General features: G+C 41.1%; 1 protein-coding gene across 1 annotated transcript in view; it reads left to right on the top strand.

Annotated features, from left to right (window-relative positions):
* The window catches only part of EVC (EvC ciliary complex subunit 1), a 436,134-nt gene that overhangs the window by 387,986 nt on the left and 33,409 nt on the right, over positions 1-14,739 (top strand). Inside the window, exon 18 of the mRNA XM_069203012.1 lies at positions 14,211-14,334. Coding sequence (XP_069059113.1) covers positions 14,211-14,334 — 124 coding nt within the window. The remainder of the gene's footprint in view (positions 1-14,210; positions 14,335-14,739) is intronic.

Below are 14,739 nucleotides of genomic sequence, written 5' to 3' on the forward strand. Positions count from 1 at the left end.
GTTTCGGCATAGAACAGACTGCAGTGATCAGTGTACAAGGACCCGAGTTATATGTCTCAACTGCAGTGTGTGGCAGGAAAGGTGGTGGATGAACCCTGTGATGGATGAACTGTGCATAGGCACATTATTAGTAGAGTTCCAGATCAAGAGAACACATTCTGCCCTATTCAAATGGCAGAGTTAGTACCTTCCATGCTAATCTCAGTTGCCGACCTTCCCAAACCAGACATATCAAAAGGGATTTAATGCGGTCAAGGAAGGACCTCATCAGTGGCATAGGGATTTTTACAAAGAGATAAAGGAGCTTGGGCAGGATTACTATTTTGGTTATCACAATCCTCCCGGTCATAGACAGGGACAATCTTATCCAACCTTGGATCCTTTCTTCCAACCTTGCATTTGCCCTACCATAATTCTACCACCAAAGCTCCTCCATGTTCAAACTAACTCAAATTCCTAAGTATGTAAATGCAGAGCTGGCTCACAGCAGCTGGAATTCTATGTCAAAATGGGATGTGACATGGGTCAAGGGGAAAAGTACAGATTTAGACCAATTAATGTTGATCCCTCTGAGTCTACTAAATCTGAGAAATTCATGCCATATTTGTGCCAGGTTGACTTCAGTCTTTTTTACAAGCCTCGGAGATGTGTGGCTTAGACTGTGTTCAGTAGTGTCACAAGTGGTTCCATGGCAATAGCATACAGTAGTGAAGAAAGAAGGCATCCCTGTTGGGTTTCTCTACAGATTGATAAAGCAGGTGGGAGTACACCATTTGCCTGTAGGCGTTCAGAAAACAGGGCATAAATGAATTTGACCTACTGGATGAAGGTGGAACTGAACCTGATTCTGTGTCACAAAAGTAATAAATATGTGCACTCCAGTTAATCAACGGCCTTGGTAGCATCAAGAAAGACAGCTATTGCAGGAAGATTGGGACTCATTGAGTGAGCACAGCAAAAAGGGCACACAAATTATAAACAGTAGAGCTACCCTGAATGAACCCAGATTGATCAGGTCAAAGTATACTAGGGTGGAGTGGAGCAGCCTATCCACGATGAGCCTGGCTAGTATTTTATTGCTGGTGTTAATTATAGATAGCTGCTGATACCAGATGCAGAGGTTAGAGGGTTTGTCAAGTTTAAATATAGAAACCAATAGGACCTCTCTCATCAAAGGGAGGAGCACATCAGTGTCCTTGGTTTCCTCGAAGATAGCTCTTAGGTACTGTGCCAGGATCTTAGTGTATTCTTTGTAAAACTGAGCAGTGCAACTTTCCATATCCAGGGCCCTGCCACCAATCATGCTCTGAATGACATAGAGAATATCCACCTCATTGATTGTGACTTCACAGTACTGTCTATAAACATCATCCAACTACAGCAATTAAAATAAGTCAAAGTAGTCAGTCTCATCTTTTGGAACCATATTATGAGTAGATAGGTATAGCATATCACTTGCATAAAATCTCTGGTGGACTGACATGTCTGTCCCACCTCATTTATGAGGTCTTTGATGTAAGAACTGCTCCATTTTTACCTGAGCAGAGTCAAGAGTTTCTCCCTTTCTGTATCCTCTTGCAAGAGCTTCTTTATATAAACAGCGAGTTTCCCTCTCAGCAACTTTGATATAGTCTGAGAGTTTACGATGTAATGGGACAAGGATCTGTTCGTCATTGGAGAGAAAGTATCAGGACTCAACTTCCCATCGTTTCCACTGCAACCATAGGAGGTGCACCCTCACATCCCACAAGACACTTGTACACTTCATGAATGTAAGGCTTAAAGGCCTCCCAGTCCACACCAGGGACGTGACAGAGTGGACATTATTAGCAAAACATTCTACTATATTGGTTTTTATTTCAAAATGAAAAATGGGACCCCTAAGAGCATTAGGGGAAGTCTCCAGGTGAAGGCACGTTCCTCTACATCTGTCATTACCAAATGTTTGAGTGTTTGAGGCATATTGTCTGCCCATCTAGTCCAGGTTTCTACATTGTTTGCAACTAACCAATAGTTAATCTGCAACCACCCATTGCACGACGTGGAAATGCATGTACCTCCAACAGTCTTGGGATGTCTTTTGCACCAAATATGGACCAGGTCATAATCAGCCATGATAGAGTGCAATTGTAAGACTGTGTTTGGTTGTGATCTAACTGCCATGGTAACTGTTGAGCATCCACAGCTCAAAATTGTATGACAGATAGAAAGGAATAGGTCAGAGCAATCCATGTTTGGGCTGCACATTCAGGTCAATAGAACGCTTTTGCCCATGAGAATGTCTCTATCACTTATATTGTCACGAGTCTGACATGAAACACATTCCAAATCATTATTGACACACCTCAAATGGGAACAGAGTATCTGTCTATATGTGCCTTCAGTCTGGCCTTAGAGTGTTCTGTGAGGTGGAGCTCCTGAAGCAATCCTGAGGCAATCCAATATCAACATTGTGCCTCCTGAAATATGCAAAGATTTGCCTGTTGTTTTGCCAGTCACTCAAGCCATGTATGTTGTGGGGCATTCATGTTATTCTAAACATGAACAATCACCCATTCCTAGCCCAGCAGCTGATATCATCCTACTGGCCTGTGACACAGACAATATTCTCAACTGTTGTAAAGAGATGTACATTAACAACATCATTACCATAAACACGTACTGACTGCCAATTCAACCACCCAAACCTGAAAACAAACCCCACCCCAAAAACCCTAATTAACCCATCAAGAAACTAAAATGGATGGTTAGTGGGAACCATCCAGGGCGAGCTCATAGAGCTGGGCCAAGCCTCCTTATCAGGTTAGGGACAGGTGAACTGGACAATAAGTAGCAGCGAACATTCATAGTATGCAAAAAATGGACCACACTCACAGGGGTGGCACAAACAGAATTGGGTGTATAAAGTTATATATCCAAGCGGTGCAGTAAAATGCACATGAATATCAAACAACGTCAGTCCACCGTCAGCCAAGAAGTAGGCAACAGAATCAAAAAGCAAGTCAAGTGGGTAAAGCACCAAAGTGGAATTCTGTCAAATAAAGCAGTTATGAATGTGTGGGACTCCATGCATATATCAGTCAGAACAGTTCATTCAATGCCAGGCTCACTCACAAGCGTGAGCATAGATTCTAGTGAAGAATATAAAGTGTCAATACAAGGTCAATCATTGTCACAGAGGTGATTACTAGTGTTATAGGCAGTCTCTCTCCCCATCAGAGACCCTTTGGAGCTGCTTGTGGCACAATTTTATAGTACATTTGGAGTCAGTAAAGAAGTGTGTTTTCCCTTGAACCTGCAGTGTACATAGGCACATAAGTGAGTAAGGCATACCTGCTTTAATCAACAGTCTCTGGGCAAGCAGAAAGTCTTTGCAAGTGATCTGAACCGCCAGTGTGAAATCTGGATAAATGGAGATCTTGTTACCCTTATATTGAATGTCTCTCACCTGCCTTGTGAGTAACTGTATCATATTTCAGTCCCCATAATGATTGGCCTTGCCAGGGCTTCCAAAGGTGGGTGGGGCTCAGCAAGCCATGTGCAATTAAACCGAGAACAAGTTGGTCAGTTGCTCACCAAAAAGTGACTTCAGCAAATCCTCAACTTAAGTCTCACATTTGCCCATAGAGGTGGACTCGGGCAAGCCCAAGATCCTGATATTGTTTCTCCAGGGGCGGGCCTTCAGATCTTCATTCTTGGATTTAATAAGCTCCAGCACCCTCACCATCCTTAGCATTTGTTCATTTATGTTGGTCTATAAGAACCTCATATTTATCAGTCTGGTCGCTCATATGGTCAAGTATGTTGGTGAGTGTGTCAATTTTGGAGTAAATAGTGTGTAAGCTATGCCCAATTTCAGACAGCAGGGTCTTAATGCAAGAGAGGGCACTATTTCCATCAGGATACCTGTTTGGGGAATGGTCTTTACCTTTATGCACAATTGCTGACTTCTGTGGCCTTTTCTTCTGAAAGATAAGTTTGACTTGACCAGATTAATTTTCCTCATTGTGAATCAAGATGTAGTATATCGGGTATTTTTCAGGGACAAACCCAACAGTGGACTGTCTGGTTCTCCAGCATTACACAAGTGGTCAGCAGGCTCAACAACACCAGAGGTCTCCAGGGCCACGGGCAGAGGGCAGACAATAGGTCTAAATCATGCTGCAGATGTAAAGATTCTGAAAACCCCTGAGGAGAGCAGTGCAGCAAGACAGAACTTCCAGGGGGGAAAAGGGAGTGAAGAGGGAGAGGATGAGAAACTAGCACCACAGGCACAGCACAGATCAGTGAGCTCCATTGAATATGGCTCTGCAGAAACCTCCACCTTTTAAGCACCTCATAAACAGTGGGAGGAGGAGGGAGGGGCGTACTCAGGTCCACCTCATCTCACCCCAGGTCACCAGGGGGCACAAGCAGAACTCGCCTCTCCCCGAAGCTTCACATAAAGGTCCATCCCTGTGTGATGCAGTTTTCAGAGGAGCTCCAGTGGAAGCCTTCCCATGTAAACTCCACATAAACAGTTGAATGGGCACTCTCCTCACAGCCTAGTTCTAAATTGATGATGAGAGTCGTCCTCTTCAGGCACAGCACCAGACCAATGACTGGCAGCTTTGCAACTCAAGCCTGCTCACTGGCACTCCTTTAGAAGGGTCCTCCAGGGGCACAGGGCCCCCTCACGCAGCCCAATTGCCGGGGCTTGTCTGCCCACTCTAATGGGTGCGGCCGACCTAACCTCCAGATCTCCTAGGCAGCAGCAGCCATGACTATCAGACAGCTCCTGGCTGCATGCCAACGGGACAACCAGGCACCCCTCGTGAGTGCCACCCACAGTCCCCAGCTCTTGCCCCAGATCTGGCTTTTCACAGCAGTCCACGTTCCAAGATGCAGGTTTAGTCGGAGGCAGGCTCTCGGTCCACACTCAGCATCTGCACAGGATGCAGCCACCACTCACTCTTCTCAGTGCAGGCCACTGACGTTCACAGCTAGGCCCCACATGTTGCCCCAAACATTAGGCCACAACCACCACGGACATTAGGCTTTATGATATTAGTGGTACAAATATGTTTGTAGTTATGGTAGGCTTCTGATTAGGAGGATATTCAGAGGGAGAATGTAGATTAGCAACTGGCAATATAATCTTATTGTTATGCTGTAATTGTAAAATATATCAGCATAGGTCGTGATAAAGAGGAGACGATAAAGGTTTTGGGTTTGATATAAGAACGGTAGCCGTATCTAGGAACCTTGGGTTGTGTAATATCATTTCTATTCATTTTTTCACACGAACCTAGACTTCATATCTTCGGAGTTATTACTCTGGTGTAAGATATTCTAATGTTTTCGTTATTTTTCACACTGTGTATACAACACTTAATTGAGTTACTGCTTTGGGAGATATACGCAAGATATCAGCTATTTTCTTTTGTTAGCCTGTTACTTCTGATCTCGGTCTTATTTCACCATCTAACTATCTTTTATAATTGTCCTATATGACCCGCACTAGGATGTTAACTCCATATAGTTACCAGAAGTGCATTGTGATCAACCTCCGGCCTCTCTACTTTTCGGGAAACAATCAGGGCTCCGCAAAGTTGGTCTCTAGTTGAAGCATCGAATGTGGCGTTGCCATGGTAACTAGCGATGGTGGTATTTTTAATCCCGTTATAATTTCCACCATTTATTGGCCTAACATATCTGGGCTCCTGTCATTTCATCCAGTGCTATAAAATTCTGTATATTTCGAAAACAACTAATATTTAATAACCCCCTTAACAAGAAGAGCCTTAATCTTTTCCCAGGGTCAGCAAAAACCCCACTTTAAGCACGTGCTGCTATTGTTTGGGCACCTGTGTCTGTCACTGAGAAGTAAGCAACTCAAATCATGGAAGAAGTTCGAATAGGGATTGTTGGGAAAATTAAAGTGAAAGATTAACCTACAGAGAATCTCACAGCGTACACTTACAGTATATACAATAGCCAGCAATCTTGTATTGCCTTTCAGTGTCTTCATTGCAAAATAGTTCATGGTGGGTGGCATAAGGATTTCGGAGTACAAATGCAAAAACGCAAATTCACTGTTATTTTGATTAAAATTCCTCCTTCGGAAGAAATAGACAGTCCAAGCACCTGCATTCCAAGCAGACTGCCTCTGTATCACAGGGAGAAGGCTGCCGAGTGTGAAACAAGGGAATGATCCAGTGATGCTTGGGAATGATGTTGGTGCTGTTGAGCAAATTCTTCCCTACCCCAGGCTGGTGTCCCACAGCCCCTGTCTTCGTCCTTTCATTCCACCCTCCTCTGCTCCGTAGCACTGCTCTCCCCACCTTACCTTATGCTTTTGTGCCCCTTGTGTGCAATTGGCAATCATCATGGCTTCTGCCGGACGGTCTCATTGCTGATGCTATAGGCTCGCACCTCACCTGTGAATCTTACGAGTCTGGTACGTAAGGCGGGCCTTTCCGAAAAGAAGAGCCCAACATTCTGTGATTCCTCCACACCATCACTATATATCGGGTTTTCTGCATGTGAAGGTGACTTGCAGAGCAGTTTCCTGAGGTGTTACATTTTTTGTGCGGTCTGTAGTCAAAGCTTCCCCTTGTACCACCTTTAACTACCTGTTCTGAGCATGCTAATGAAGTCTCCTTTTGACTTTACTTGGAGTGGTTAAACTGCTGCTTCCGGTGCTGTCCCTATTTTTTTTGTTCTATCACTGCTGATGACTATGCTGTATCCGTTCTCTGTGTTGCAGGGGCTTTCCACGGCTTATTGACCTTTCAATGTTTTATTTATCTGTGCTAAGCATCCATTGCTACTACACATTCCCCCGTCACTACCTTTGGCATTTCCCAAATGAACAATTCGGTCCAGGGCACATTTATCTCGAGACTGTATCTCGTACATGGCAGAGTATATTCAGTAAAACAGACTCAGTCCTGAAACAGGTCATTGTAGCACTTCAGCTTCATGTCCTGAAACTGCTGTACATTATGCAACAATCCAGCTGGCCATACGTGGTTGTAGGAAATACTTCCAATGTATACATCTGAACCAGACACTGAAAGAGGACAGCCACCTGGCCCCTTGAAAACAGGACAGCCACCTGGCTCCTAATCTTTTCATACCCCTGTTCATAGTAGTACAATTACTAAACTGTTGACACACGCAAACCTTTTTTATTTAACCTCTCAGTCATGCTTGAAATCATTCAGCCAAATCCATCTAGTACGGAATACGCTTCTGTCTCTTTGTAGCTCTTGTCTGCTCTTAGGTACCAAATAGGCATCTATGGTGAGAATACCTACATAAATAAGCATTGGCAATGTCATTCATTTTGGGTTTTGTGTGATGAAAATGCTTTCTTAAGCTTTAATAAGACACAGAGTAGAGATACCAAGTAGCCAGTAGAAATACAAACTTCTCCCACATAGAGAACAAATGCAAGCTTCATACTAGCCCAGGCATACAGCAATATTTGCAACCGCGTAGTGCCAGGCTCCATATCACCTGGATTCTGACCTCTGATTGGAGACCTGCTCCAGCCCTGATGAGGCAAACTCCTAGCAGTGGTTGCTTTATGGAGGAGATGATAGGCGATAATGTGGGAATGAGCCTCACTGGGTGAGAATGGAGTGAGGAAGACAATGAAGTGTCAGAGTCAGGCTTGGTCAGTATAGTATGTAGAATAAAGGGGAGTAGGGAACAGAACATGGTGAAGAGGAATTGTACTATGGAGGCAGAGGTTTAGTCGTACACGGTGGCCAGGGGAATGCAGGGCTGTACAAAGGCTCCTGCAGTGCAGGGGGTCCCCATCTTCAGGGGGGCCTATTCAGCCTAAGGCCTATGAATATGAGGAAAATATGGGAGACTCCAGGGGCTCCTCACTACATTTTGCATGGTGCCCCATTATTTTGCGTTACACCCTGTGGAGGTGACGGATAACAAGAGTTCATACCTCTTCTATCTTACAGGTTGCAGGGGCTTAGATGATTATAAATTGTATTATTAATCCTACTGCGAAGATTAGTTTGAAATTTACGTACTGTAGGAGGCTATAGTGCCAAATTCCCGCAGTTTAACTCGTTATCCTGATTTTCAGATATCCTTAAAATAAGTGTCACTAAGTTAGGTAAAAGCACCTCCTGTCATTTACAACTTGATATTGCAAAAACTCACAACAGTTTTTGTTGTTTATCCATCTAAGTGAGACATCATCAGGCAAAGACAACCACAGATGTTTTTAAAAAGTAGGGTATTCCAGCAAAGTAATGGCCACACAAAAAGCTCAAAATGTTTTTACAGATGTTTGCGTCCATTGAATCTTGTGTTTTGCAAAACATACATACCCTAGGCTGTCACAATAAATATAATATTATCTGACTGAGAAATGTAAAAGTTAACTTCAGACAGTGGATGGCAGAAAAGTTGGTAGAGTAGGTTTTGTTTCAATAAGGTGGCAGAGGGCAAACCAGCTGAAAACAATAGGTGCATATGATATGATCAGAGATGTATTCCCTCTCCCTGTCATTGTTTTTTCTTTAGCTTTGAGTCGATCACACTGAATATAGTTCCAACTAAATGCCACTTTTCCTAAACTGTGTATCCCTTTTCATAATTAAAGTATCTTTTTTTCCAGCTCTACTTGAGCTATTCCAATCCAGTCTTAGCATTGCAGTTTCACCGCAACGCATCCTGCATCCCACATTCTACACCTTACACTCTACTAATGTTGGAGAATGCTACAGATTCCATACATTTCTGGTCTACTCACGTGCAGTGAACTTTCAACAACGAAATCTGATCTCTGTGAGCAGACTAACAGGTTCATCAATCTCATTATTAGTGTCTGCTTGTGACATTGAGACCACACTCACTTTGCACTTTAGTTTTAGTTCCTAAAAACATTATTCCTTGTCATAGTATTACTTCTTTATGTAAATACTTCTAGATGTTATATCCACACCCATATGTAAGTTTAAGGCTTACTAGAGCTCTGCATGAGCCGAAGAGGGAGAAGCATTGGCCACATCAACAAGGATCACATCTTGAGAAGCCATATTCAGTGCATAGCTGAGCCTTCTGGAAGCCAGAACTACCATGGAGTCTTAATGCTTGCAGCCTCCCTGCGGAACAACACTGTGAGCGATGCTCAGGATGCGTGTATCAGCAGTGGGGTTGCGTAATGCTGCACTGGATGACAGAGGGGCCACCTCCCAAGCGGGTATAATGATTCTTGAGTTGAGGCGTGATCAAGCCTTATAAAGAGCCCTGTCCAAGATGGTGGTTAGCACATAGGATGTGGTCTGGGGAAGACAAACCATGATGGGTATGGTACTTTCCCTATAATGTCAGAACCTGTTTGGACCATATAAGGAGGAGTTCTGAAAGAAAGATGCATCGCAAAACATACATTCGCCTATTTTTGTCCTAGATTGTTCCTTCTTGCTAATGGAACTTCCATTGCATATTTTACATAGATATTGAACTGTCTTTTTTTACCTCCTTGTTCATACAAGAGGTGTTCAGTACTTGCTATTTTCATCATTCATCCCATTCATTATCAATAAAAGACTTAAGATTGCCAGGAGGTATCTTTCCCCTTGTTGGGGTTTCTTCTAATTTGCAAACTTCTTTTGGAAAGGCTTCACACCTTTCACACGTACTATTCTGTACCCAAAGCTTTCTTCTGGAGTTATAAGGATTATTGGATTTTCTTAAGAATACATTACTGTTCACCCTGCACAGTTTTGTCAAGACTAAATCAAGGTAGGATGCCTGCCTAGATGTTTCACTAGATCTGCCTTGGGCTACTTCTGTGGTAAGCAGTTTCTATATACAGTGCTGTTATGCCTTCTTACGTGCCATCGACATTCAGAATTAATTTACCTTTCAATGAAACCAATACAGTTCCACTGTAACGGCAGTAAGGATAGTATGCAACCATAAAGGTTTATTTTGTAATAATTACTTCATCACAGTAGGCAAAGTTGGCCATAAGTAATGAAATATCTAATTACAGGTAAAATATTAAGGCATACAAGCACCCTGAATTACAGAATGCAAATAATAAATATGTAAAGAATGCAAAATATCTAAAACGAATATTCGATAAAGAAATTAACCCTAGCTAATTTTAGAAATGAAAGTGCAAAGGGCATTTCTCAAGGGGAACGTGTTTTACATGAAGCTTCTCAGTCGGGTAAAGCAGAAAAGTAATGAGATCTGCTGTCTTCCAAGTCAGGAAAAGGTACCCATTGTAACCAATTAGAAAACAATCAAAAGTCCCAGAGCATCTATATCTTGTTGCAACAGTCCAGAGCAAATCCCATGGCGGCTATGCCGGGAGCTGGTAACCCCCCAAACTCCCATCTCAGTACAATTAGGTACACATCTGCTCGTCCTTGAGAGTTGCATTTTTCGAGTACGCAGGTACAGGAGGCTCCTTTATTCATCATTTCTCCGTATCTACTGCCAACTTTTCGTCTTCATGCCTCACTATCAGCCTAATCAATTACAAAATAATGAGCCTTTCTCTAGATAACAAGGGACTTGATAACACACCTGCAAAGAAAGGAGTAAACAGCACACTAACAATTTTCAAATGTGAAACACCTAATGTTAAGCTAAGTTAGCTCGAGAATCACAATGAGGCACATTATTGACCATAGGAAAGCAAGCTGTTCTCATTATAACATGAATATCCTAATAATGTATTTCCAAACATGCACAGCAATGTTTATCTATGATAAGGCATAAAGGTGAAACACACAAGTTAATGAGCTAAGGCGCTAGTTGAATTTAATGATTACGTATCAAAACATATCAATATAGTATACATAGACGGTGGAGTCTAAATTATGCTGCTCCAATATCCTTCGGCTCTTAACACGGATATATTTGAATCAGTCAATGACTGATGCATTGCACCAGATTAATTCTCTATTTCTTGCCACGTTTGTTTTTTCCTTATGTCAATTTTTGCCCCTAATGTTTGCTTCTTTTATCTGGAACTCCTATGGGATATTTGTATCTCGATATTGACCTGCCTTTCATTTCCTTTCTGTTTCTTCGCTGTTTATGATCAATTTGTTGCTTGCTATGTTTATCATTCATTCTCTTCATCTTAAATCAGCACTTTTTAGATTGTCAGAAGGTATTTTTCCCTTGTGGGTGTTTCTTCCAATATGTGACCCTTTTAAGGAAATAGTTGAATGTACTACACAACATATGCTGTTCGATGTAGAGTGGCTTGATGAAAACCATGGGAAGTCTTACTTCTTCATTTCCTAATGACTGTTGTGTTTTTAGTCCTCTGATTCAAGTAAATTCATATTGCACATATTCTTTAGAATCACAGAAAATGGTAAGTATGACTTTGTGTTTTTTCCCACATGCCTATGAGCCAAGCCTCCTGGGAAGATCCACATGCCCTACTCTTCCAGATAGATCTGCACATGCTGCAGAGCTTTCACAGTCATTGGTGTTATTTATGTATAGATACATACAAAGATTCTGACTTTGTTAATGATAAAGATTTCATGCCCAGAGTTTACACTGCCTCCACTTCTACGTCAGGCCTTACAAGCTGAAACAAAGATATGCCACGTATTCTGCCTCTTTGCATCACACAACCAATAAGAAACGTTAGCCATAGCTCACTATTGTTTAAATGATCATTGGTAAACCTCACTTAGGGCCTAATTTAGATATTGACAGTGATGGGTATCCCGTCCATCTAAATCCCATTTTCCTATGGGATTTAGATTACAGCAGACTGGATATCCATCACCATTGTGACGGAATAACCTCTCCGTCAATATCTAAATTAGGTCTGTTAAATGTAGTCATTTCAGAATGCCATATTTTCCTTGATTTGTTTCAAGGCGCTCTTCCAAGTTTGTGATGAAACAAAAAAAATCTTCCTTATCCTTTATGGTTGTAGTAAGGAGGTAAAGATTTAAATTATAGATCAATGGGTGCTCGCAACCCTGACCAGTGTTGAATATATTGTCTGTATATTGCCTAATCCTTTGAGGGTGCGTCTCTTTCACATGGACAACATTTATATTTGCATACATTGATATTAGCAGAACCTTTCAGTTGTTGGGCCATTACCCTGGCTTCCATTGAATTGGCCTGGTTCTAGCCTCCAAATTTCTAGGTCTGGAGTTAGAATATTTTAGCTAGGTTGAGGTAATCATTTAACATAGTATTGGTTATGGGTTCCATGTGGCAGTCTTACATGTAAGCATTTTGAACATCTTAAGGGTTTCAAAGATGCTATTAACTCCAGGCATGTATGCACTCTGAGCTTTAACTTATGTCACATCATGAACAACTCTTTTTATTATATCATCTGCATGCTTTGTGAGCTAGCTTTAGGCTGTTGCCTTTGTTGGACCACTTTCTCCTATCAGTCATATTTATGTGTCCTTATAGTTACATGTCTATCAGTGGGACAACTCTCAGTCATTTATTGCCCATTGGCTGTGTTTTATGTAGAAATATGAAGCATTACAAATACCCAGTGACTGCTCTTATAGCAGAATGATCCCTATTTGTAAATCTCGAGTTGTCTAGTAACAAAGAGAAGACGTAAAATGAAAGGGGATTTTAGGCAGCCTGCTAGTATAGCTAGTACTGAGGTATGTGTGTATGCATACGATGAAAGAGTGCATAGGAACTTTATTGCTACAAATCCATTTCCTAACCTGTCGCTAACAAATTTTTTTTTTGTTGACTATTTGTTATGCTGGATACGTCAAAGGGACTCCTGTGTTGCCCATATGGCTTTTAAAATACTAGGATTGTTCTAAAATTACATGTGCCCAGATTCCCCTCACATTAAATTTGTTTCTGTTGCACTATTTGTTTTACATATCAGCAAAACGTTTATGCAAATGTTAACTTATTTTAGCATTCCTCTGTGCTTTCCTTTGTCTGTTGTTGCAGTAAACCTACTGTTTAACTTCATATGGCGACAGAGGTAAACCATCAAATGTGTTAAAACTTTCTATCAGAATCTTATCATGCAACATATATTTTATGAATACATTTTTCCTCCAGAAATAGTCACTCGTTTGTCATGGATCTTAAATTAATATATGTTTTATCTTGATGAGACTCTAAATCATCTTTTTGATTCAAACTTCCATTGGGGACGTTAAGTGAGCAGTAAAGTATTGGAACAGAGAACATTATGTGCAGATTGAATCTTATTGGCTTGTTATGTTATTAGAATTTGCATAGAGCTGCCTGCCATTGGTATGACTTTATAGCTCTGTTAATTGTCAACAGTGATGGCACTGACATTGTAAATTTTTATGACTGAATAATTAGGATATTCTGGTAATTTGTTTGTAATTTTATTTGATACTTAATTTGCATTCGAAGTACATAGCAGAAATACAACATAGCAAGAATAGTACATCCAAAAATAAAGCAGTCCAACTATGTGACATTAATCACCTCGCATTCCACTCCTACTCTTATAGACAAGAATAAACATAAGGAAGACTAGTACAAAGATAATCAAATAATAACATAACATCGCATCTCCTCCTCGCTTCGTGATCCCTTCCCAGAACATCTCTAATTTAACGCATGAATACAAATCCATAATCAGCTATCAACTAAGGGAGACCTTGCACGAGAGTTTAAATATACACCCTTTTATCCAGTGTCCGGTAAACTTGAGAATATAGACAAGCAACAGTAATTAAGGGACATCACCTGCCTGAAGCACCTAACAAGCAGACTGGGGTAGGGAAACTATCATTGGGTGACCCCCCCTGCAAAAATCAGGAATCTACATAATCTGGGTCAATGAGGGGAGTGAATGCCTCTGAAAGTGTTGACTTCACCCATATCATCATCATCACAAGTGTCACGCCATGGGTCCACCTCTATCAATACTCCTTAGTTTACTACAACCGCAGGTGGTATACCGCAGACGCTACTCTAAGACTTGTATCTCAGAAAACTGTAAGAATAGGCTCCAGATGAACTTAAACATTGGAATAATCTGGTCAGTTTGAACTGTGTAATATTTGTGTGTTATATGGTTGGATTTACATGTAAAGGATCATCTCTATCCTTATTGTATATTTAGGAAATGTATTAAAACTCAGAAAAACGGAGTAAAAAATGTGCTATAGTTTATATTTGTCAGTCATATTTACAACATTCGTAAGTTGCTACCTGTTTTTAACCAGGGTGCTCCTTAAAAGAAATATGTTGCTGGATTACAATGATGTTCTACAGAACCGGCTACAGAGTCTGAAGCAAAAGAAACTAGTTATCTCTCAAATGGACATGCAGCTTCAGAATAAGTTGAAGGTAAATTTATTTTTCACAACTCACTAAGATAAGATCCACTTTATCAATTAATATTGGATATTATGCTGGCACGAAATCTACCAAGATTTCTTAACTTCAATAAAGGGTGTTCTGTGTGTTTTTGCTGCCTTACTGAACAAAACTGCTTCCATATATTGGTGGTTATTATTATTGGTGCATGTGGTTAGATCAACCTTCCCATTCTCAATTTTATTGGATCAATTTCTAAACATTCCTCAACCCTTTTACAATATTTCTAATGCCAAACATTTATTATGTCACCATTTGTAAGTCCTGGTTAAGCCTTGATTCTAATGGGAAAACACCTTGTCCTAGTCATCCAGGGATCAAAAAGGCTGATAGAACTTGCAGGAAAAGTTCTATACCCTCTGATCTGGGGCACCA

Source organism: Pleurodeles waltl, chromosome 1_2 (assembly GCF_031143425.1).
Source record: "Pleurodeles waltl isolate 20211129_DDA chromosome 1_2, aPleWal1.hap1.20221129, whole genome shotgun sequence".
Lineage (NCBI taxonomy): Eukaryota > Metazoa > Chordata > Amphibia > Caudata > Salamandridae > Pleurodeles > Pleurodeles waltl.